This window comes from Opisthorchis viverrini (assembly GCF_000715545.1).
Source record: "Opisthorchis viverrini unplaced genomic scaffold opera_v5_82, whole genome shotgun sequence".
Classification (NCBI taxonomy): domain Eukaryota; kingdom Metazoa; phylum Platyhelminthes; class Trematoda; order Opisthorchiida; family Opisthorchiidae; genus Opisthorchis; species Opisthorchis viverrini.
In genome coordinates, this window is record NW_008751738.1 from 102,785 (window position 1) to 129,463 (window position 26,679).

General features: G+C 44.7%; 2 protein-coding genes across 2 annotated transcripts in view; one reads left to right on the forward strand and one right to left on the reverse strand.

The window, feature by feature from the left end:
- T265_04758 (hypothetical protein) overlaps window positions 1-13,826 on the reverse strand; it is a gene marked incomplete at both ends in the record, with an annotated part of 77,342 nt that extends 63,516 nt beyond the window's left edge. The window contains one exon of the mRNA XM_009169583.1: window positions 13,674-13,826. Coding sequence (XP_009167847.1) covers window positions 13,674-13,826 — 153 coding nt within the window. The remainder of the gene's footprint in view (window positions 1-13,673) is intronic.
- T265_04757 (hypothetical protein) lies at window positions 11,994-19,550 on the forward strand (the record flags this gene model as incomplete). The annotated part of the gene is made up of 3 exons (XM_009169582.1): window positions 11,994-12,220; window positions 13,639-13,886; window positions 18,685-19,550. The coding sequence occupies 3 exons, from the start codon at window positions 12,023-12,025 to the stop codon at window positions 18,911-18,913; spliced, it is 675 nt and encodes a 224-aa protein (XP_009167846.1).
- Window positions 19,551-26,679: the final 7,129 nt, after the last annotated feature.

The window sequence follows — 26,679 nt, forward strand, 5'->3', positions numbered from 1 at the left end:
AAACCGCTGTGTGCAGGAGTTCAGTCATCGAACCATCAGTCATGAAATTGCAACCTGTTGCCTATACAGGTGCCCGAGGTAGTGCGATACAGCGGTTCTCTTGGTATCCGTGCAGTACAAGGCATGTGTTCCCAACCTCCGCTCCTCCCACCTATTTTAGTTTCGCTTAAAAGGTTGAAAACAAAATTCAGATGAATACATCTACATTCCCCTATTTCTAGTAAACAAAAGCAAAATAATTTATCTGGAATATCTGCATATGCAAAGGCATTAACAAAATCGGATGATATATATATATATATATAATATGGGGCAAAGCTTTGATCTACATTAGTAGGCGGACTGTGCACAAAAATACTTATCACAGAAGAATATATATATATATATATTTGGTGTAGATGAGCATGTAGACTTGGGAACACACGGAAGCACATGTGGGCCATCAACCTACTCAACGGGCTGCGTGCTTAGTGTAACTAACAGGAGATGAAGTGAGTTTGTTTCATTTTCCAGTCATTACCTATTTGACGTAATGTCACCCGAAGGACGATGGTATCATTAACCACGTGGTTAACGAAATATTGCCAGTTTATCTAACGCCGCCCTGAAGGAGCGTTACTAGGCGTCCCTTTATGAATATTTGCATAGTGATGTACAAGGCAAAGTAATGTACAGCGCACTGGCGCTGAGACCTAAAGCAGTTGATAGAGGACTTCGGCACTTCAATGATAAGCGAGTAGTGAGTTCCGGTTCTGTTGTTATTCTGTCATGTTTAAGCTGTATAACAGCTTACAAATGGCATTTACGTATTTTTCCACCGGCCTTGTTCTTTCGGGTCCAAATAGGCAAAATTGCATGCAGCAACACATTCTACCCCGCCTGCAGTTGCCTGTAGCTGCCTAGGGATGCGTAGGCGTCCAGTGGCTTTTTATGACTGCTGACCAGCGAAACTGATTCACATATAAGTGATATATATATATATATGTATATATACAGAAACTGTATTTTTTCGTACACTGCCTACTGATTTGAGCAGCGGTTTGTTTGTACAGGCCGGGGATGCAGACAATCAGAATCTGTCATTGCGTACAGCAAAGTTGCCTACAGCTGCGTAGATGAGTCTGCCACAAGAAAAGTCACTCGGGTTTGAAGGTTGGTTTTGGACAGTTTGATTAAATATGACGACACAGAGGCAAAATTTAGGTAGAACTGAACCACAAGGAACGTTGTACAAACAGCTCGGTTCTATTCATACTCTCGGGAACGCTTTTCCTAACTGCACTGAGTTTGTATTTACTTTTCATGGTTTTTACGTTTTTTTGCTAGATAGGGGACGTACTCTTGACTGTGATTTACCCAACTGGTTCACAATATCCAGTACCCAAGTCTGGTACTTGTCAAGCAATCTATTCTTGCTCTCTTGTGATTACAGTGTTTCTCATATTCATTTCCCCAAATAGAAGCCTCTACAGGACTCAACTCCGCCAGATTATCCAGTAAACTGATGACGAAAACATCATACTTCAAAATTTCGACAGCTTTGCCTTGTCACTTCAAAAATAGGTTCCGTTCGGAAGTCAGGAGACTCCTCTATACAGCAGTTGATACCCGTCTTACCATTGCAAAGCAGAATGTTCTAGCACCGACGTTGGTCCGTTGGTTAGCTTTTAATGCGTTATCAATGCCGATTAATGGGCCTGACAGTGGGAGTACAACAGACAAATATGGTTCCACGAGCTGCACGTTGTAGAGAACCGTGAGGTGCATTGGTAGTTTTATCGTTCAAATCAAAGAAATACAATTAAAAACCAGTTTGCTAGATCGATAGAAAGATCCTTAGTTCAGTGGATAATTGGTTGTGCTGAAGAAGTCTGAAGTTTGCTACTTTGTAAGACAAAGTATAATTCAGTCTCTTGAATACAACTTGGCCATGAACATAGTCCCTAGAAGGCAGTGTTAGTCTAATGGACACCGCTGGGAAGGCCTTTGGGCACGTTGAGAAACAGTGAATGTAATAAGGGTAATGCACCAGTCGGTTGTAAGATCAGCAGTAGGCATTGAAATAATAGGGTTTTCGCGAACTATACTCATTTGCAAACTAATTTGGTTTTTCGAGAGACTCACCTGGAACCCAGCTCAATCTCTCAGTTTTGATGTTTCCAGGCACCTGAATGTGCTGCACCAGGCCGCCTCATGTCTCAGTTGCTACGATATTCGAGATATCGCGATACATACATATTTTTGTAATGCACTACTCATAAGGTTACTGAAAACTCCTCGACAGCCCACGACCGGTTTCGCCCTTCTGGGGGCTCATCAGGTAGGTGCAGCACCCGGGTTTCCGTCAACCTTATGTTCTACTTGAAACCAAATTGCGCGGAATTAGCGAAGCACACACATTTGCAAACTAATTTGATTTTTCGAGAGATACACCTGAAACCCAGATGAATCTCTCGGTGTTGATGTTTCCAAGGCAATCTTATGAGTAGTGCATTACAAAAATATATATGTTAGGCTTTTCCTTTTGAAGTATGGTTAATTCGAGCTCAGCGGTTAAGGCGCGAACTTATTATCCTCAAGGTCCGTGGTTCGAACCCAACCTCTGCAACTCGACTGCTTCTACCTAGGTTTGAGTTACCTGGCAGTACTTCCGCCTTCGTGCTTCGTTCTGGTTGCACGGCAGCTGGGCACCAAACGGATGTCACAGCTGAACCCTTTTGTGTTGATCTTCACAATGAGCTGGTAAGTCACCGTTGGATCTCAGGTACAGAAAATGATCCTGCAGGTCGTTTACGATTTTGGCTAAAAACACACCAGTCACTAGTTGTGGATTGCTGTTCTACTGTGAAAACCAACGTAAAACAGCCCGTTTTTTGATGTATGGCTAATAAAAAGAATTATTATTGTTGCAAATAACAATTGCGATCTATAAGCCCTTCATGAAACCTCAAGGAGGCGTACACTTTTTACTCTGTAGGATGACTTTCGAAGGACACCCTGAGTAGCTAGTCGAGACAGCAAGAAACTCGACCACTTCGAGGTAGGTGAAAAATGCACACGATGACTGAAGTAGCCAAGTAACCGTGTACTTTCTGGAGGTGGGACTGAGTGCCCTCTAGACGGTTGAAAACTGTGGAATGGATCATTCTACCAGCCAACCCTTACACAAACTACGACGATTTAGGCAAGAATACTTCATTCATTCATTCATTCATTGCAGGCAAATCGCGCCAGTATGTGATAAACTAAAATCCAACGGCTGTGTTCGTCTTTACAGCGGTTCACTCCGTGGATACTACTTTCCTGATGATCCAAATGTGGAAAGAATACGGGCGTGCTGATCATTCAGGGTAGCTTCACCCATTTCATTCGGGATACGGGCTATTCAGTGAATCAGCACACACAACCGCGAGGTGTAAATCAGACCTTCTAATGTTAACTGCCTAGTACTTAACAGGTCATGACGGTTAAACCTTAAGCCACACCTGGTACGGAATTGTGCCAGTGTGTCACCCTCTGTTGTTTCCTGAGATTGAGAAATTTGAAGGTAACTAAGCACAGGGCTGAAACGATGTCTCAGCGAGAGTGCGAAACTATCACCAGGGAAGCGCTTCAGTCGGCTGTTTGTATCAGTAGGTGTTTGCAAACAGCCAACATTGTGACCTCATGCAACTCCCCAGTTTGAGAAAAGTATATTTAAAACAGGCTAATTTGGAGAAAAAACCTTTCGAAACCCAAACAAAGCTGGCAGATTTCTTCAAACTATGAACCACTAGTTTAAAATAAATTCATTGTTTGCACAGAACTGGTAGGTCGCCTAGTCACCATAACAGGGGTTCACCTCAAGAAGGGTTCCAAAGGAGATTCCCCCGAGCGTTGAGCACAGTCAGCAAAACGCAGATTCAAATGAAGATAGGAAGCTTCGTAGGTTATGAATTCAAGGCCATTGCTACAAACGTCCTGGTTCACAGCCGGTCAATACAAGTCCCTTCAGGTCGACTTGGTCAACGTTGTCCATTGGCTAATTTCGAAATTCCCCTATGGTACACCTGATCACTCCCTGAACACCACCGACGTGGTGTCAGTAGGCTAGATTGTTCAATAAGTGTGGAATAATTGTTGTCTTTTTCCATGGCAATCAGTTGGGGGTGCCAGAATAAACCGAACAGCCGCAACTCTCAGTGGCCAGCCTAACTGCCGAGTTCCAGCTGATTTTGGCACCAACTTGCCCGATTGATAATCCTCAATCCTTATCTACTCACGAGTAGTTAAGACTCATTTAGCTTTTTTTATGGTCAGAGGTAACCGCTTGAGGATAGTCTCTCTCCATTCACTTCAGAAGTGCTTCCGAGATGCCATTTGATAGGACAGCCTCTAACTAGATGAAGACACACCTTTCCGACCTACTTGTAGTAGTGTGTTCCTTTGGCTTGTGAGTACACTTGTGCGTTGCCACCGGTTGAGACCGCTATTGCCTCTTGCAGGATCAGCATTATTCATACCATCCAGCTGGGTACACCAGAAATTTGGTACATACACTGTGTCGCCGACAATTTCCCGAAAGATGGTGCAGTAGGGTGAATTCATTTCCCAGGTGCAAACCGAAGGAATCCCAACTATTCTCCCATTCATCAAATGAGCTTGGGCACTACTTTGCTTACGATGGTAAATCAGGCAGGGTTAGTGCATCGGCTTTTTTGGATTTATACTACAGTTGCGAGGTACGGAAAGGCCACTTTACACATCGTTGATTTTGAATTCACTTGTTCTGGATTCGTCACGGTATTAGATTCAAAGTGTACTGAATTACAACGAAGCGTAAGTGTTGAACATTGATATAATGCTGCCGATAATACTGATGACAACGATGAAGACGTAATGAACCTATTTCTTGAGTGTTTTTGTAGCATTTTTGTGATTTCCGAATCGGAATAAAGAGTACTACATAGGCGAAGACCCCCCGCATGCGCACACTTTGACCTATCCAAGCCACTCGGTCAGTCAGAGGACACTCAATTGACGCATCTCACAGACCTCTCGTTGCGTGTTTTCTTCATTTACACTCTAATGCACAAGTTACTCCAGTCGTCAGTATCAACTTGGCCGGTTCATTGACTGAAGACAAAAGCTGACTTTCATGGTCACCAGGGTAAGTTGAAATTCCAAGTGTAAACGGTGTAAATCAGCAACAAACCCATGGGAATCTTGACGTCATAATGAAAGCGACAGAGAGGAGGTATTATGAGGTTCGGTTAATGGGTGAAAAACAGTCGCACATACTTGGCCTGAATCGGCACCAGTGCAGACCACTCAGCAATAAAGGAGAGCAAACGATTACATCTGCTGGAGTGGGTTAGACCGACTTGCGTCATTTTGTGTTGTGGCGTTTTTATGAGAGGTGAAGTTAGACACAAAAGTACACTCTACTATGATTTTCTATAACATTTGAATGTATCTGCACATTAGGTTTACGCTTCCGACGCCGACAGACAGTCTGCTGCCTTCAGCCTCAAGTTGTTACCGACAGACACACTGGAATCGGTCAGCAAGATCAACAGTAATCGTAACGCCGTCCAATAAGTCCAATTAAACAAACGCTGTTTAACTCAGTTTCACCAAATTCGCGATGCGACCTCAAGCAGATTTAATGCAGCGTTACTTTTAGAGGTATTATAGCAGGGTTTCTGCAGTTGAACACCAACGGTGGAGTAGAACTCAGGTGTTCTAGATTCTTTTGAAAAAGTCGGATCTTCACTCGTTTCCTTTCAATCAGCACTTGTCTTCACGTATACACTGCTACCATTTTTAATGATTGCCTGTTGCTTCAACATAATCGAGCGTTTTTCTGTGTAGAGTCCTGCACAAACACTCTAGGTATACTGGTGTCGACAACCCTCACTACCACAAGCCTGAACCCACCAAAATGCCTTGCCTTTCTTTGAGACCAACCATATTCATTCTGCATTCATTGGAGTTCCACGTGCAGAGTGGAGTTGTAATTTTGACGTTGGCCAAGCCCGGAATTCTCCCAAAAACTGAAAACAGTGCTGACAGTTTTGGTTTCATACATTCGTGAACTGTATCTGAGGTACATCACCCCCTGAACTGTTCCCCAAGACTGAATTGAATGTGAACTTTTGTGTCAGGTGGCTTACAGTACTGTTAATGTGATGTAGCTGTGTTAACACCATTCCAATTCGCCTTTGCTGGCCACATATGTTATAATTACGGATTAATTCTTGCAGGGTAGGCGAATTTAACCAGCCACCCTGCTTGTTATTCTTAATCAGAAATATATGGGCGGCGTATAACTAAAACTGGAGAAAAACTGATGTGGGATCGCAAATTGCTGTTGCTGGTACATGGTGGGGGCGAGCGTAGGCAAGACAATAAAACAATGAAACGAACCATGTGAGTTCGGTGTGCGGACAGGACTCCACTACGCATTCGGGGAAGTTGGACCATAGATATCCATGTAGGCGTGAATGAAGCGACCCACGCATTGCTAATAGTCGAAGCAGTGGACGGAACCATATTTGGAGGTCAGACTGAATGCTTGTGTTGATCTCTACAACTGTCTAATATCCGTGAGCCTGAACGTCGTCGCCGCATCCCCGGTGAACAAAGCCAGAGTAACGCTAGTCAGAATATTCATTGTTTGATCAATTGTATGTTTTCATATCCAGTGTGAGAGGATGTGTAGAGGAATGCTCAGATCTTATCCGAGGTCAGAAAACAATTATGAGTATGCAACTGGATGAAGTACACAACAGAATTTCAGGCCGGATCACTTTGTATCCCGCAACAGAGAAGGTTATCGCAGAAAATTATACGGAAGCTCCAGAGGCAAACAAGCGGGGCATCGAGAATAGGTTTTATGCAGAAAACCAGAAATCCTTGTGAGTCTTTCGTGTTTCAAACTAGCAAGTTGGATGGGGTGCATGTATTTTGTGTGGATCTTTGGGAACCAAAAAGGGTGAGAACTAAAGACGACTTCCTATTACCGGCAACGAGCGATATTTCGACGCACCTCCACGTCAACAAAGTGATTTCGTTTGCTGCAATGCGCTAAGCTCTTGGTTAGAGTAAAACTACTTTTTGCACCAAGTGACAGCACCAGGAGATCTTACGGGTCCTTGTTGGCTTATTTACTGCTCTGGCACAGCTCAGACTACTTTTGCTGAAAATCGTCGATGAAGAGGCTTACGGGTCCTTGTTGGCTTATGTACTGCTCTGGCACAGCTCAGACTACTTTTGCTGAAAATCGTCGATGAAGAGGAAGGTGTTCAAGTTTACTGATATTTAGGTGTATGCCGAGGTGAAGAAAGAGCAAGCAGACAAACTCACAACAGTTCTTCAGAGAATGAAACGCTGAACTGGAACACAGTAGCAAGAAACGGCAGACTGCCATCGGTTATCTCTTGGCCAAATGAAAGGAAAAATGCAGAGAAACTTCCAGAGGAATTGGAGAGCATTATAAACTACCATTCCCCAAGGTCAGAGAGACAGTTCTGCTAGTCATAACTTAGCCTACTAGTTCAGTCACTGTAAAATGATGAATAGTTTGGAGGGACCAGAGGGCCGAGGAGCGCTTTAAAGCAGCCGAAGCATAGCATGGTATCCAACGCGAAACGCTCAGCGAGATGTTTTCATTGTCAATCGATACCAGTTAGGCTAGAATTGGGGTGATCCTGTCGCAGTCATCCGGAAAAATGGACTGTGTTAGCCAATCACTCACATTAGCAGGAAGGAACTATCCCACGTCCCATAAAGTATTTTGTATTGGTGCGGGCGTTCGAAAAGTAAGGCAGCTATCTTTTTGCCACCATATTTGCCGTCAAGATGGACCGTAAATCCCTAACCTCGTCAGTCTCTGTAAAAGATCCGTGAGGACGACAAACCAGATGGGCACTAGGGATTGGAAGGTTCAGCCTCACGGCGCAACATCAGCTGAGCTGTAGGAACTTCTTAAAATATTCAGTAGACTATTTGGGATAGTGGGGCGCTGATGGCTTAAGTGGACATCCAGAAGGGGTTGGGGACCCAGAACGTACCGTATGTGCCAATCGAATGTCTACATCTATCTAGAGCTGGTTTCCTTATGGGTATATTTACTAAATTTACTAAATTTAACCATCTCCTTGCAATTGACATGCAGTTGTTCACAGGTAGTGCAAAACGGTCGGCCTGTCCTGGCTTGCAGAGCACATAATCTCCAAACTTGGGCTAGCTCACATAGAAAGAAACTCTGCTAAAAAGTTGGAATTCAGTGTGGTTCGCCCTCGTGACCCAACTCAGGTCATTGAAAGCCTGAAGCGAAGCAGGATTTCATTGTCCAGTACAAGTGCTATGTTTGTTAAGGCTTGGAGAATCAGTCAGGATTGAGATGGCACAGGGATTACATATCACATTGGTTTTCAAAGAACTATTATAATTTATGGATTTAATCCTGAAAGTGAAAGAAAACCTGCGTTGAAAGCCATGAAGAATTGTAGAATTGATTCACCCTTACTAAAAATCTTTAGCGATGAGCATCTCACAATTGTTTCGGATGATTCGAAATGAAGCATTCGATCACCACACCATGAGCACCTGATCCACATTCTGGTTAAAATGAATAAAGGCTTCGTCTGGTTCTCTAAAGAAGCGCGTTCTTGGCGATTTGAACAAGGTATGAGCTAGTTGGCTTTGCAAAACGGCTTGGTTTTAACTTGCCATTTAAAATATGGGACTAAAACTTGATAGTCATGTCACTACTCCCAGAAAAAGCCTAGAATATTTAGCACCCAAAAGGCTCGTGTGACCTTGAAAAACAAGTATGGGAAACTCGTTGTGATCTGCCGATGGTCTGTTTGATAGCTTTCCGTTCGGTATACTGTTTAAAGAACCAACAAAGTGTAGTTCTCGCTGGGAAGGACTCATCATTCAGATTTCAGTTACAGTCAGTTTACTGTATCCGCATGACTGAAGTTTGATGTTGCCATCTAATGACGTACGTCAGCTCAGTTCTTGTCAGCGCCTGCTTAAAAATTTCACGAGACCAGTCGTAAAATCATTACCGATGCTATGATGAAAATTGTCAATTGTGATTGGATCACGCTTCCCTGTTCAATGGTCTTCTCGATTCACTTTTGCCATACTTTGTCTTGAGTGTTTTTGATGCACTAAAAACAACATAGTAGCACACAACATTTAGCAAAGCTTTCAAACCGACTCTGGGGATATGGTGCTTCAGCCGGAACCTCGTAACTTTTTCTGTATGGATTTGGACAGTTGCTCTTTCACGGTATGGTACAAAATCTGGCTTCACATATCAATCGAAGTTTCATTTTCATCATTTGCACGGTTTACACCTTGCGTGAAGTGGCTTTACGACACGGTTTCCAACTTAAATCTGGTTGTGAGGCGATGAAGTATGCCAAAACGGGTTACAAATCATTGATTGATTTGCCAGTTCCCGATTGCGGCCACAGTCCAGCTCCGTCATAAGTTCGCTCCGTCCTCTTGAAAGACTGTAGCGGTGACCGATAACAGCGGTTTACTTACGTGCCCTCACATCCTGCCACGACGGGGCGTTGTCAACATGCCTGTGGGATCAGGCGCGGGGCACGAGTCTGGGCTGAAGGCATTCGCACATGCACGCAGCTCGTTTTCAGACGTTCAACGGCTGTTGTAGCTGTTCCGTAAGGTTGACGCGCCCCAGGCTTCAATGAAGGAAATCCAAACACAGCGCTCAGATGGGTATCCGAGGTGAAGGCTTTTCTAATCCGTCTTGTGGGTAGAAAATATGCTAATAGAATATGCACTCAACCAGACGCATTCAAGCTGCACATTGTCGACAGTATTGATACAGTCTGGTGCTAGAAAACACTTATGAATGACAATAGCTGAGTTGATAACACTAATCAAAATACGGTCCATGTGGGCTTTAGGACAATCACTATTGTTCAGCTTTTGTAGGGCACTGATTTGGTGCACAAATGTTCGGCAGAGTGATTGATCTTTGGTGATCTAAAAATATATCTGTGCCGCATTCGAGTCCCTCACAGATAATCACCGAGGCATTTACCTCCGTGACTTCCGTTTGACTATTGACATAAAACGTATGATCTTGGAGTCACACACTCAGTCCTTTGCCATTCCTACCAAACTCCAATCTGCGGAAATTCCCATTTGACAGAGGCTATAAAATTCGGATACCTAGGTGCATATATATACTTCGATCTTCACAGTGACTTCCTTATATTTGACATACCAACAACTCTGCATTTTGGGCTAGTATTAGCTTAGTAAACAAGTAGACTTGTGCATCCAAGCTATTGTCTTCAATGCATAGCTCCCTTCCCAATTCCCCCACTCGACAGCCCACTGGCAGTGCTGGATTTATACACCAATTTATCATCTCCCGCCTGCAATGCGCAGCTACCTACCCCCCTCCCAAATCATCGGTGAACGAAACTGCAGCAGCTACAACCACTGTATGACGAGTACGCGGTTATTACAGATAACAATCATGATGGGGCTACATCGATGAGCCAGTGTAGAGTGCACTGCTCCTCTTCTGTTGGCCTGGTTAGGTCTGCTTTCAGTGCTTCAAAAAACTAAGAATATTTTTGTAATGTACTACTCATAAGGTTGCTGAAAATCGATGAGAATATTTTGTTAGGCCAGGGACTTTTGAAGCTAGTCGAATCATGTTCAGTTTGCCCACTGTTTTCTTGTAGTAAACTTGATCAGAGTAGAACTCTGGCTACCCATGTCTGAGTTAGGATTGTTTTCACTCCTAATTCTTTTTAAGGTCAGCTTACACGGTGGAATAATAGCGCCACAAGCAATGTGCCTGAGCAGTTTTATTTTCATTCAACGTTTCAGATAGTTCTGTCGGTAGGTAACTTGGCTCGGATTTTATTTAGTAGTTTGAAGAGTTTGGCAAAGGCGTCCACGCCGTCCGTTTGGGCATTTCACCTGGTTTCAAAATCAGTTCAGTTTACCTGAACAGCTGTGTTCACTCTTACCAAACTGACCACAGAGGGTTAGTTTGTATACTCATTTGCTGTGGGTTCCACTGTTGATAAAGATACTCACATGTTCATTTGTTGTTCTCTAAATGTACAGCACGCACTGAGTCTTTTTTCATTGTCACATCTCCTGGTGAGAATATGGACATGTTCAATATGAAGTCTGAGGATATCCAGACTGTGTTTCAAGTGTTGTCCCAAAGGCACACAGTCATTACACATACTGTCCCAGAATTTAACACTTCCTTCCATAATATAACCTCACGTCCGGACATCTTCAGGTTCTTATCAGAAAATCGTAACATAGCAACGCTAGGGATCTGGTCTGCTGAGTAGACGCCCCAACCTTTTCTAAAGGTCTCGATAAGATCGTCAAGATTGCTGGACGTGACGTCAAGATGTCCCAGGGTTGTGTGTACGAAATCCCGGATAGAGTGCCCTAGCTTTAGATACTTTCAGTTCGCATCAAATCACCCAAAGGTTGCGAAAATTCCCGTGCAGCCATCTTTAGAATTACTTATGAAATTCTGTGAAAAAAAGACAAGACATCCAAACATACAAAAGATGTTAAAAGATGTTACCAGGGTGGATTTGGATAAAAGTGAGTTAAATCAGGTGGATTTTTTGTTATTCTTCGTTGGGATCTCGACACTTGGATTATTGCAGTGCTTATACGGAACAAACTGGGGTTGAGGAAATAATCACCTCGTGTGTTACTCGAACGAGAAGAAATCAAGCAAATGAGAACATATCTCCGTTTGAATCACAACAAGTGGCTACATACTGATGGATTTATAAATCCTCAGCACCGGTTGTAACTCGGTGTAGACGTGAGTGCAAACACAAACTATCAAAGATTTTAGTGATCAAGCTGGTGAAAAAAGAATCTTATTTATTCACCATTTTTCCATGTACTTTGACAAACCGTCTTGAAAGTAAACCTATTATAAGACTTGTGGATTTATCCTGCATCAGAATCTTCCTGTCTCAACTGTCTTCCAGTGATGTTCGCTCGCTATCCATGGCCCGAAGGACAAGACTTCGATAGCCTTCGCCAATCGTCAGCGGCTCCTGGACCGTCCACGCTGGTTCCGTCCGAGTCCAGTGTCAGTTACCGAGGACGAATCAAATGGTTCAGTTCTACCAGACATTTTGGCTTCATCATCGTGGATCCTTCAGAAGAGGAGATATTTTTTCATCAGGTACGAATCAGTTATTGCCTGACGATCAAGTGGTTGAGTGACAATCATCTGCTTAATGCAACACTGTTTGCCACATTAAAAAAAGATCTGGATCCTCTCGGCGCTCGCTTTTAACGTTTTTTAAGAGTGATTCAACAAGCTACATCGACCTATCTGTATCAACACTGCTCCACGGCATGCTGATGGTACTGATCAAATTTGGTCACTCTTGAGGGGGATTTTCCTCTGCAGAAAGGGGTTACTGTAGTTGGCTGGTAATATGTGATTTGAAAACCCCAGTTGAGATTTTGTCTTGTGCTTGAGGTCACTCTGTGCTAAAAAGCCGTGAACATTCAAGGAGATTCGAGTCCGCGACAATCCTTTAAATTTGTCAGATCTTTGTAGGCGATGAATCTCCAGTGAGACTGAAGCAACTGTGCAATACTTCCCGAGTTTATGGCACAGATTGGCCGCAAAGGCCGAAAGCTAGAATAAGATTTTCAAATATGGAATAAGTAGACCAGAAAAAAGAGCATTTCACAAGTTGTGTGAATCTTCCATATGGAAAGTCGTCATTCGAGGAGTCACTCAACATTTAGTTATGTGAATTGAATGACTGAAATAGGTAGTGTCGTAATCTGTCTAAGTGCGAGTTAACGACCATACTGCTTGGACGCTCGTGGCTCAATGGTATGGTTTTCAACGATACGCCATGAGTTACTCGTTCTGTTCGTGAAATGCGCACAGTTAGCGATTCGTAACAAGGATCGAATAGTGCTTTCGGCATAGACTGACCTCGCTTACGCGATTGAATTTCGATTAAAGTTCAACCCTTCCTTGACGAAGAGCATTTTCTCTTGAACTTGGAAGAGGCAGGCTGTCAACCGTGAAGATGTACCCGGAGAGACTACAGACTACGTCCGAACACTAAGTTGGTAGATAAAAGGGCTACCCCCAAACGCTGGAGCTCGTGCGTGGTGCGTTGATGAAAAACATTTTGCTCGATATGATTCAGGGAAACTTTTCGATGAAAGCTCTCTAACTGAGCTGCAAGCCAGCCACAGTGATTGACTTGAAAGGCAGCGTCCCTCCGGTCTATTACCCTCTCGGCGAATAGTTGCAGTGCAAATCGAAAGAGGTACTAGGACAGAGACACTACCAGGTTACCGAAGTCTCGACAAGAACAGCCGAAAACCAAGGGTTGGTATCTAATCACGGACCTTTTGATTGGTGTTCTCGCACCTTTATCACTAAGTCCTCTTGAATTCTCAGTTACCAGGTAGGATCATCAGGTAAAATTTCATTTCCAAAACGACCGTTTATAGTAAAGGGAATCCAGCCAGAATTAAAGCTTCACCATATTATATTATTACTGCTACCACTATTACTATTATTAGTATTAAAGTTTGACCGACATTCAACTTTTCTGCTTTTTCTAGTCAAACATTCGCGGAATTCTCACCCCGGAACTCACTCCCAACTTCCCAGTTTCTTTCATGATACGATTAACTTCCAAGGGCCCGGAAGCATTCAATGTCCGACCATACGAAGAGATTCCCACGTTTACATACCCACATTTGTCACGCACAGAATCTCGACCCCAACTGGCTGTTCCAAGTTCGAGCATGAGAAGACCCTTGGGAGTTCATCCTCGACGGTCTGTGATAAGACCAACCAGACGATTTCGGTAAGGCTGAAATGGTGACTCGTAAAAAGGTCTTTGCCTCGGAAGGATTAATTGACTTGTCAATATAAAGGTGTCAGTGGATTTTTTAGTTGGGGAGATTAGGAGGGGAGCTATGTACTATAGGCAACAGCTGGGAAGTATAAGTTGGACTGGACATTATCTGACGTCTCCAACCACTGATGTGTCCCGTCTCGCGGTCCTCATCGAAGGACAGGACAGCGACCAGCGCAGCAGAGTTTTCTGGTAATGCGTTTCACAATTCATTGCCAAGTCATTGTTTGACCTCCTCTTGCTTGTTTCCACACGTCGTGTGGTTGTGCGAAAATAGACTTTTGGTGGACTAGCATACGGAGCATACGAGCCTACCCAGTATTGCAGTAGCATTTTAAAGGTACGAATCACACGCCAAATAGTGAGGCAGAAATATTTAGATAATTTGATATTGCTTGCAATAGGAAGGCGTTAGATCCAAGAAGAGCCGTGTCGTTTGCCTGCTCGAAATCTGTGAGCAGATGCCCAGAGAGCACTTCGGTCCCACAGGCATTAGAGGCTGTTAGCGAGTCTTTCATAATCGCATCAGTGACGATGTTGGAGAGAAAAGATGAGAGAGGGCAGCCTTGTCATAAAGTGATAAGGAGCGCATCGCAGCATTGCAGACTAGACCCTTGACAGAAAAGCTGATGTCACGCCTATGTCACAGGGGACGCAGATTCACAGAAGCTGCTCTGGCCTTCCCCATCCGGATGGAAATATCATCTTGCGCGAGACCACCGAGACTGAACAGCTGCCCAGGTGAAACAATTTGTCTACTATCTCAATTGGTTCATCCGCAAGCATGAGGCTAGGGTTCAAGCCCACCCAGTCTTGCAGTAGCACTTTACACTTTGCAGGTGTGAAGCTCATGCCAAACCGTGAGGCAGAATTATTTAGATTATTAAGTATTGTTTGCATTACCACGGGGTCAGATCTAAGAAGAGCTATGTCGTCATCGTACTCGTTATCTGTGAGCAGATGCTCCGGGAGCACTTCGGCCTCACAGGCATTAGAGGCTGGTAGTGAGTCTTCTATATTCGTACCAGTGACGAAATTTGAGAGAAGAGATGAGAAAGGACAGCCTTGCCTGACACCACGTGATGTGATGAACTCAGGCGAGAGCATCCCGTAGACGTTCACACGGCCGCGGGAGGTGGCGCACAGCGCCATTCTGTAGACGTTCACACGGCCGCCGCGGGAGTATGCGCACAGCACCTTGAGAAGGATCAAGTATTTATGGGGGACACCTTTGCTCCACATACACTAACATAGTGCCTGACGGACCACAGAGTCAAAGGCAGCTTTCAGCTCAAGAAAAACAACCATTGTTGGTTGCCAGAAGCAGTGTCGCTGTTCCAGAATCTGTCGGAGGGTGAAAGTTTAATCAATCGATCTCCTTGTAGGATGGAACCCAGCTTAGTTTTCGTGGATCTGCCTCTCCCTGTGTTCAATCAACTATCGGAGGAGAAGGCCAGAGAGCACCTCCGATGCCACAGCTAATAGGCTGATGCCACGGTGGTTTCCACATAGCGTCCGCGTACCCTTTTGGAGCTAGGGGTAACTGTCGGCATGTTCCATTCCGCTGACACCTTCTCTTCGTTCCTTATTGGACCAATAAACTTTGTTAGATGGGTCACTAGCGGTCCTCCGTCTTCTTTGAAGAGGGCTGAGACAGAGCGTCCGGTCCTGGTGGCTTCTCACGTCTCAGTACGAATGTTTCATGCCTCATTTCTCCTTTCGACGGACAATTGATCTTTACAGTCCATTCACGCGTATGCACTATCACCAGAGGTTTTGTTGAAGAAGGCCAACTGAACTGTTTTTCGAAGTGTTCGGCCCATCTTCCCAGACGAGGTTTTCGCGAGTGAATTAATTAACCATCCTTTACACTAATCGTTTCACTAACTATTCCTTTCCTAGTCGATCGGATCAAGTGATGTAGAGCACGGCTGTTTCAGGTAGCAAAAGCCTTTTTCGTCTCTCGACTTTCGATGTACACCAGAGCTCTCGATCTTTCCTTAGGCTCTTCACTATTTGGCGTTTGAGGGATTTACGTGCGCCGTCGTACTCCTAGCCTTCTGGTATGAATTTGTTGGCATCAGTCATGGGTAGCAATCTCGATGGCATCCAGTGATCATGTGGTCGAATTGGAGAAATCAGACAGACAGCACTGAACGCCGCTAACAGCTTCTTCCACAATTTGCCACGCTTCATCCACATGCTCACTGCCAGTGCAGTATTGGTTTACTGTGGAGAGTTGTTGGGCTAGCTCAGATAGATATTGTGGAGCTATGGATTGGCATGCTTCTTGCTTGCTATATATTGTGAAGCTATGGATTGGCATGCTTCTTGCTTGCTTGCGAGGGCCTGAAGGGAAAGGAATTGTCAGACATGCACACACCATGGCGTGATCGGAATGATGTGGTGTGCCCCAGAAGGAACGGCAGTCTTGAATTGTGGCTCTCCACCGGTGGATGACGGCCACATGGTCCAACTTGAACCGCGATCGATTTGCAGCTGGTGGCCGCCAGGTATCGCGGTGCGAGTGTTTATGTTGAAAGTTCCTACTTGCCAGAAACAGTTCACGATCAGCACACAACTGAAGGTGTCGGTCTCCGTTGTCTGTGCGGCGAGCATCGACTTAGAATCGACCGTCCAACTGTGATTCCAAGGAGCTCAGACTACCTAATTGAGTATTTAAGTCGTCTGAAAGGAATACAATGTCAGTGTTTCATGCTTGACGAATAAACCTGGATAACGCTCGATAGAGAGTAATCCTCACCGCTTCAAAACTGTGATCCGTTGTGGTATATTCTAACACTAGAAACAAGCACCGTATTTTATGTTAAAATGCACTGAGTTTGATTGAGATGGATTACCGAACGGAGCCAAGACTACTGTTCACTGGAATCCGATCCAGCAAAGCGCGTACAGTTCTGGGGTTGAGCTCAGCTCCTGAACCATTCCACTAGCCATTGCTTTCTGATCACTGGAAACACGAAGAGAGAAATGTGAAAGGGCTAACTTCGTCCTCGGAGTTTTGAGATGCATAACCATGATTGGGTCTTGTGTGCGTGTGTATTTCAGAGACACTGCATACATCAGTTTTAAGAAAGTATAAGTTCTAATTGGGCATTGTCTGCTTGTCAATTTGACATAGATTATGGACAATAAAAGCTCCTATGTAGAAAGCATCTCATTAATTTATTATGGTATTATGGGGTCATCGGTCAGATAAATGACCGTGCGGTGGGGAGGAGGGAGGAGGTGGAGAGGGACAGTGGTAGAAAAACAACTGTGTGAGCAAATGATACCTGTCGATTGCCCAGACCGAGGAATAGAGTTTGGTTGAGTCACCCCAACTTTATCCCACAAGACAGCGGAAGGATACATGGTTTTGTTCGAGGACCCTCACCACAGCCTCCTACTCAAAAGTCTGAACAGCGAGGCCGTAGTTGTTAGGCTTTTCTTGGGGAACCCATCTAGGAGCCAACGACTCAATATTCTAACCCACTTTGCTACGGGGGACCGGGCCGTTCCGGGGACACATGGAGTAAGACATTACTGTCTCACTCCTGATGCAGCTGCACATAACAGGTGTCTTTTGAGCAAAACCGAACTCTTTGGCTTGGCGGAATCGCCGCTTCCATAAATATGGACATGCTGTTCGCCTCGCAACCTGTACACCCTTTTCTCAGAGCACAGCATTTCTTTGGTCCCAGGCCGCCTGATATTTCGATCAATCGTAGTACCAGGTTTCACTGCTCTTGGTGTGACTGCTTCACTGTGGCCTTTGTGGCATGGTTTCACCTTGTAGGACGAAGTTCCAGCCAATGTAGCCCGCGTGATCATCGATGCATTCAAGCCTGACCGTCATATCAAGGTGACAGCTTTAGGTCAGCAAAGTAACCATAATTTGAAAAAGAAGCCTATTCTAAAACCTGTCTCCATTTAGAAACGGTGGGATCGGTCTAAGTTAAGACTGTCTAAACAGAGAGTGTTGTACACATTGATACCGGGACACAAAAACGCTCATCTGAGTTTAGCTTGTCTGGAGATCGCAAGTTTTCGTGGCATATAAAAAGCACAGTTTTTTCCTGACCGGAATGTCCGTGGTTCGAACCCGACCTCTGCCTCTTGACTTCTCCTGTCTAGGCTTGGGCAACCTGACAGTATCCCAGCCCTCGTACTCCCATCGGGTGGCATGGCAGCTAGGCACTGAAAGGGTTTTACAGCTGAGTGATCATTGGTAACACTCAGCGTGATGTTGATGTAGAGACAACCTGGCGAGCAACCAGTCGGATGAAACAAAAGCATTTGCATAGGATATTGCTACTTCTTTACGGTGTTACCCTGACCGATATACACAAGAGTGTCCACTTGTCCATCACGTATACAATGATGGAGACATCAGTAATACGTCAAGAATGCATCAGTACTTGAAAACCAGAAGACTGACAGAGTATACAGTTGGTGAAAATTGAGAATCGTCCGGCATGAGCAATATACACGTATTTTCAAAAACAGGTAACATATCAAACAAAAAGAGATTTGACGTGAAACGCTGGCTCCAGTTTGGTTGTAAGCAACTTTACAATATCTGAATACGATGGTTGGTCTTTATCAGTCACACCTGTGTATTGGCTACTATTTGCATATCTTGCTTACACGTGGAACAGAGATCCAACTATTCATATGGTGCACGTCCTCATTTTGCGATTCTGTTGCACTTATCACGTTATGTGTGCTTTATCTCCTCTCCTAGCTGTTATAACTGTGGTCAGTACGCATCTCATAAAGCAGCTTTTTGCCCCATGGAACCGATGCGCAAGTGCTGCTACCGGTGTAGAAGTTCCACTCATCTGTTGGCCGACTGTCCCTTACCACCGGCGTCTTTTCTGCAGCCACAACGTTTCGTAAGCCCATCCACACCGTTCACTACTGAGGCCGGAATTAGCAGTGAACACCGATCACCAGTTCTTCGAAAATTATAGCACTTTGCAAGCGGATCATTTCTAGGATATATTTGTATCCACATCTTTGTTTGTTCGTTTTCTGTGATGTTAAAGCGTGTCGTTGTTGGAAAAGTCCGATTTTTATTTCCAGGGACAGGTTTTGTGTTCTTTTAGCATCTTTTAATTAAAATGAAGAAAACGAATACGCACATCTCCGATCACATGAGTATAGGCATTTCATTTGCCTCCCACCATGAATAGGCTCACTGAGATACTGCCAAGAAAGAGCTCAACTCGTCACATTTTTTCATGGACTCTAGAGTCCGCCCAACATACCATCGACCTTCATGCATTCGAATACGCGCACTACCCCGAATTTTTCCCGCTTTTCCACAGGCAGTGAAACGATCCTTATTTCATACTATTTGTGGCACTGTTTGTTTTATGCTGTAGTTTTTGTTTACTGTTCCTTCCCTCAGAACTTTTGCTACGCATTTAGTATACTACGGTAGAGAACATGTTAATCAGATGTGTTGCTGGTCATCGCAAACTCGATTTTTGAACAATTGCTGGGTACAATTGCAATCTTTAAGATGATTCTATCTTCCTTCACGTTGTTTTGTCCTTGTTTATTTTTCTGCTTATTGATGCAGTTCGTTCGGTGCATCTCTACCTGGAATCATCGGTATTTTTCACTTGAGAATTTAATCTAATCGCAACCACTCTTACGAACTGAGTACTGAGCTGGTCTCGTATTCCTTCTGAGCCCAAGGGGCGATTTCGAACATTTGAATCTACGTGTAACTCTGGTCAATCAATAGTTCCATATTTTCTTGTCCTATACGGTCATTTGTTTTGATCAACAATATGGCGTTTTCAGACCATGGGAATAGCTTCTTCTTGCTACAGTGAGTCTGTGAGTAGAAACCTTGGGCTTTTGGTTGGATTACGGCTCTTGATAAAGTTTCCCGTAAATAACTACATATGAACTGACAACTATCTGAAAGACGGCCTATGAAGATGCTAAGAAAGGTTCCAAGACGTGTATGGGAAGGTCCCGAGTAAATCAGGGACTAAGAGAGGGGAACAGCACAATTGAGTGGAGAATTCACAAAATTATACGAGAATAAGAAAATAAAGTTGACCTTGAGGAAGACAGTCAAATATAAGCTGAGATGTAGGGTTCTGTACTCATTCGATAGCCCTATTTGTTGATCACATTTGCTCACACCCTTGCCAACATCAATCGTTAAGGTGAACCAGAGTTTTACGAGCTGAAAACACCATCGGCTAATGAAAATCTGGGCTGAGATACTGCCAGGGTGCCCACACCTAGACAGGAGGACGATTAGGGTCCTGAACCAAAGGCTCAAAAACCTAACCTCAAGGCAGCGGTGTTTGGCGGGAAATGCAAATGCATTACCCTTTCTACGGAACAAGTTGCCACATGTTCCACCCCCAACCTGGAGGGCCAGGGGACTGTGTTTATCAGGCCTCTAACCATTGACTCTGTGAGTGTTGCGGGGACACTTTCCAGTATAGCTCAATGGATCGCTGAGGTGCGCAAACTGTCACACCACGGTAAGGTCCGGTTTCTTCGTGACAGAATTTGTGTTGGTTCTGCAGATGAAATAAATGAGCGAATTTGAACACACATTGATTGACGGAAACGATGTAGGGCCAACTAGACGATGGACCGGCTGCAGGCGAATGTCGTTAGGCATATGACGAAACATGAAGAACGGAAAACAATGCTTTTTACACACTGAGGGCCTTTTAACGATTTCTGGAGACAGTGCCGTGTTGGGAAAGCAGAAGCTTATGGTCTCGCTCCAACCGGACCCACCTTATATCTACCTGGCCACATCACAGAAATAAGCTAAGGATTGGTGGCGATGTAATCGGAGTTATGAGGGGGCTTTGGTTCTGAGCGAATTCCTCTTGACAAAGAAATGATGATAGGTGCTCCGGCATACAGTTAGTGCACTTACTCGTGTGGTCCTCATTTCCTGACATTCCAACCAAGAAGTGATCCTGCAGACTCATCGGTAGAGCTGTACTTAAAGACTGTTGTCTGGGAAGAGCAAATGACATGTTTCAGAGACTTCATTTGGCTAGGTGAGACCGTTTAGCCACTGAATCTATCGGTCAATAGGTAAATACTTTACGGAAATTGACAAAATCTTCCAGATTTTGTAGCCACACGAATGAGTCTCATTCGGATCCTGCTTCACCTGGAGTCGGTCAGGACAGCATTAGCAAACTTCCACTAAAGCGCAGGCAACCGAATATTCTCGATGCATCAACATTTGTTGTCGCGAAACAGCTGCCCAAAGCGTCAGGCAGCGGAAACGGGAGTATATCAAGTACCACCTCAGACAACTGCTAACCTTTTGGAACGGAACAGGCGTCTTACAAAGATGCCCAACCTGTTGTAAAATGTAGACAAAGTGTCGAAAAAATGATCAGTTCACACGCTAGTTTGTAGTCCATTTCACAGAGCGGCAATGATCATTGTGAACTTAACAGGAACCAAAGAGTTGTGAGCGAACTGGCAAATTTACTAGGTATGGAGTTAATCTCGGATCCCGTCCAGGGCCAGGGTGAACATAATTCCAGAAGACTGTATTGGATAGTATGGAACGCAGCGGGAACAACGTTGAGGCGCAAATCCCAGCTAGCTGACGAAGCTGTCTACAGGCGCAAGCCACAACTCAATCTTCTTGTTCAGCTCGCGGCAGTCCAGAAGTGGAAACTTACTGCCGTTCCGAGAAGTAGTCCGAAGTAGTCCAGGTCCGAGAAGAAGCAAAAGAGCAAGACCACGACGTCCATTCGACACCGACAAGTGTGTAATTTATATCATAAATCCAGGTAAGCCAAGATGGGAAAACTTCTAACAGACAGCCCAAGTGCGTGCGCGTGATGCACCCGGGTTAATTGAGAAATAATTGGTGGGGGACTGAGGGCGAGTGATCAAAAGATTGGAAAAATCGGTGAGCAACGTTCTGAAGGCCTCTACGTTGCTCCCCTACGAGGATAATAAAGGGACAAACGTGGGGTGATCTGCGTGGTTTACAGAGAACTTCTGTAGAGACACTCTTGTCGAATAGGCTGATGTGATGTTTGGAGAAAATGTATTTAGTAGATAGGTGTGTGAATGTGGCGGTGGTGAAAACGGGATTAGCTCGATTCCGTGCAGTTTGTCATTGTCAGTGAGGTGATTGGTGTTTGGCTGGTCAGAGTGGCCTACCTGTACTTCTACGTCAAATGTGATATGCCTTCGACTCTTTGGAATGTAAACTTCGACGCGTATTAGGATTCAGCCGCCCAATTCTAGTGCAAGTACGGGAATACCGGAGTTAAACATCCTTATTTGGCGCTGTGATTATGGTTAAACACTGTTGCCTAATGGTCTTTTTTTCGGCTTAATGCGTTGGTACATGTGGATTTCATAGCATCTGCGGCGTTGCGTAACCTCCGACCAAGTGAACCCCCAAATGCTGATTTTCAGCCCTCTCAAAGGCTGTTTGCATTAGGAGAATAAAACTCCATGTACGACATCATCCGTCGGCCCCTCCGTAGGCATCAATACGTTGTCTTGAAACTGTAAGTGAGACGCTGTGCTTGGAATTTTGATTGTGGATGGTACGCCTGTAGAATGTATAGGATGAATCCAGGCCAGTGTTGAATTAATAAAACTTGGTAGAGGCAAACTGAGTCTCACTGTCCCAACCTAAATGTTCGTGGTATCCAGATTGATTCGAAAACTGTCCAGAAAAGTGATAGGTTGGGATCATTATGGTTGAAATAGTGGCCTATTAAGAGTACGGATCAACTAGTAATAGATAAAGGTGCTATAGATAGACCCCGCGAAATCATTGTGTACTCGTAACTATAGATGTTATGAGTCTAGCCACGACCACAATGGAACCGCTTGGGTGGGATGACAATCCTATTGAAAAGAATTTTAACTTTCCCCGCTGATGTGCGGGGCCGCATGCATAAATTCTGACAGCCTGCAAAGTTTTATCGCGCATAATGACACCAAACTGGCTCATACTGCACCAATTTTAGCGGGAGTTCGTCAGATGACATTTGGGAAGACTCCTTCAGAGTTGTTCGCAATCGCCAAGATGAATTTGATGGTATGGTCACCTGGTAGAATTGAATCTAACTTGACCTCATGATAATTCATTTGGTTACTCCGCCCATGTACTTTTAATCTCCACTTGTTTTGCTCATTTGTAACCGTCGCTCAGCTTACCACGAAGGCCATCCTCTCCGATAGTTGTGCATGAGCATGCGTGTGTGTTTAAGTGTACACCGCTGACCTACTGATTCATGCGCGTCCGTGTTCCGTTTGCTGAGCCTGCCTTTACTCGTTTTCTCTTGAGTTCCGTGTGATCGCACCGCCAATGAGAATCACGAGAATACCATCGGAATGGACGACCGCGACAGTACTGAACTACCATTTCGCGGAGGTTGACAAGACAGTGACAGACTTGCGCACTTGTTGTCGCTACGATCTGAGACGATTGAGTGCCATAGACTTTCGAATGCAATTCTTCCTTTCGATATTCGGCATTGTCGAACCTACGCGTCACTCAAAGTTCCACATCGGGAACCTTGACAGTTAGTGCGTTTGTTTGTTTGAATTTGTTTTTCGCACTCTACTGCATGTTGAAATCCTAGTATCCCATCGATGAAAACGGCTTGCCGTATAGCTGAGGATATCCCGAAAGCAGAGGACAACAGAGTGTGATCAGTAAAAAAAGTTCAATAGTATCTTTAAGGGATTCTGTGAAATATCCGGACGGCAAAAATGTGAGCTGAATCCCCTCTGCTCAATCTGTTCATAATTATTCTGTGCTAATGTTAGTGTGCCCGGTGTATGCGCACTTTCTGTGACCACCAAGCGAAAGTTGGAGTCTAGTTGTTTGAAAGTATGCTGGTGATTTGGGGACCAGCTCCAAGACACGCTCTCACTGGGACTTTGGTTCAAGCAGACAATGCTCACCTGCTGGGCATAGGACTGCACTGCAGTGACTGTAGTGACTCCCGACTTAAATTTGTCACGTAACGTGATGGTCAAGCTTGAATGCAGCGATGATCCCGCGGGCTACACTGGATGGGACTTTGTTTTACAAGGTAAAACCGTGAAACGAAGGCCCAAGTGGCGCAGTAAGACCAAGAGCAGTGAGACCTCGTAATACGACCAATCGAAATTCCAGGTGGTCTGGGGTTAAAGACATACTGTGCTCTGCGATAAGGGTGTACAGACAGCGAGCTAGTTCTCACAGGTGAACAGCATGCCCATATTTATGGAAGCGGCGATACTGCCAAACCACAGTCCGGTTCTGCTCAAAAGACACTTGTTTTTTGCAGCTGCATCAGAAGTAAGACAGTAATTCTTTAATCCATGTGTCCTTGGGAGAGCCCGGCCTCCTGTAGCAAAGTGAGTTAGACTAGAGTCATTGACTGCGGGACAGACCCCCCAAGAAGATCCCAACATCCACAGCCTCGCGGTTCGGACTTTTAAGTAGGAGGCTGTGGTGGGGGTCCCCGAACAAAACCATGCATCCTTCCGCTGCCTTGTGGGCTCTAGTTAGGGTGACTCAACCAAAATCCATTCCTCGGTCTGGGCAACCGAGATATGTCATTTGTTCGCACAGTTGTTTGTCCATCACTGTCCCTCTCCAACTCCTCCTCCTGAACGGAACGGCAGGACTGGCCACGAGTTTAATAGTCTAGGTACGCAACGGCAGGACTGGCCACGAGTTTAATAGTGTCATTGTATTGGTGACAGACAGGACACAGTGAGCTGTTTTACCCGAAGGCATGACTCGAAGTCTCAATGGTTTCCTTGAAAGTGTGGGTTCTTGAGAGGAATAAAGTCGACAAGTCTGTCGTGTCAAGTTAGCGAAACAGAAGTCCAACTTTCTAAGCATAGTCTTGGTGCAAAGATTTTGTTCGAAACATCCGTTCGTACCGCCTGTGCTACTTGTCGGAGATGCATTCAGAGTGAGGTTGAAATAGAGGTCCGAAATGGTGTTACCCACTGTATTAGTGGATAGTTTGGCTGATGATGCAGGCTTATTGGTTGTACACAAACGTTGCACAAGCAATCCTATCGAGTTAACCGGCCGATGCAGAACGAGCATTAAGCCTTCAGCAGATATGATCACGGTGTAAACCATTCATCTTCACTGATGTTATGGAACAGGAGAAGACTAGGATTTGTAAATATGGCTAGCTGAATTCGAGCTACTGTCCAGTATCCACTTGGGAGACAGGCAAGACCGATTAGACTACGAAGTTTTTTTGACAAGTTAGTTAATGAGCCAACACTAGCAAATTTAAATGGCACAGGCAGCCCCAGCTTGTGCGTATGCATGACTTGTTCAGGCTGAATGGGCAGATACTGGTGACCGGGTGCGATCAATACATCGGTAAAAGGAGTGGCGAGCAAAATTCTGGATGTCCCTGGAAAAATATGCTGGATAGCCAATCAGAAGTACATGTTGTTGCGAGGGCACATGGCATTACAGATTGGGCTAGCCAACTTGTGATCACTTCGAAAAAGTTGGGAGCAACCTGACTATCACTTTCCCCTAAATCTAATAATTCTGCGATATAAAGAGAACAATACGACATCTGCGAGCAAAATCTGGATGTCCCTGGAAAAATATGCTGGATAGCCAATCAGAAGTACATGTTGTTGCGAGGGCACATGGCATTACAGATTGGGCTAGCCAACTTGTGATCACTTCGAAAAAGTTGGGAGCAACCTGACTATCACTTTCCCCTAAATCTAATAATTCTGCGATATAAAGAGAACAATACGACATCTCCACTTTAGATGATCATCTGATGAAACTCATTTGGGCTAGGTTTCCCCACAAGTTCGATTTATCTACGACGTGCGGTGGATTCCGTTTACCTTTTGGTTTCAAAGCCTTGCACGAGGTGCTTCAGGAGTGCTTTGATAGGGCGTTTGATGGATTTTCAGGAACTTTATGAGCAGCTAATGATGTGCTGGTCTGCGGCCTAATCTTCGCGAGGAACAGTCTAGATTACGTCCGTCTAATTCCAGGAGTACGTGTTCACATTAACAGTCTTAAACAGTCGTCCTTCTTTTCTGGCGCAATTATTCTGGTGAGTCAACGCCAAAGGGAAGAAGTACCAGACTCGAGTTTCGCTCTCATTAGAGCTCATCAGCAGTGCATATGTGTGCGGAGTATTGAACTCCGAACATATGGAATGCAAGGCAGACTTGTTACAACTACGCTACCAGCACAAGCTTGATGCATCTGAATTCTCACGTTTGAACTGGTGAATCTATTCACGTCAAGTGATCCAGTAACCGCCTCGGTTTTATCGATCGATTGACCCGTCTGTCAGGACTTTCCGGTAAGGTAGTGTTACGGACAATTGAAACCTGTTGGACAATTTTTGATTAGTTGTAGGTGTTTACGAGATTGGTAGAGTTCAAATGCACATCACTCTTTACCGAATATACACTCATTTGCAAACTAATTTGGTTTTTCAAGAGACTCACCTGGAACCCAGCTGAATCTCTCGTTTATGGTGTTTCCAGGCAACTGAACGTGCTGCACCAGGCCGCCTCATGTTTCAGTCGCTACGATATTCGGGATATCGCGATACTTGTATATTTGTAATGCACTACTCATAAGGTTGCTGAAAATTCGTCAACAGCCTACGAAACACCACAAACGAGTGATTCGGCTGGGTTCCAGGTGAGCCTCTCGAAAAATCAAATTAGTTTGCAAATGAGTGTATTTCTC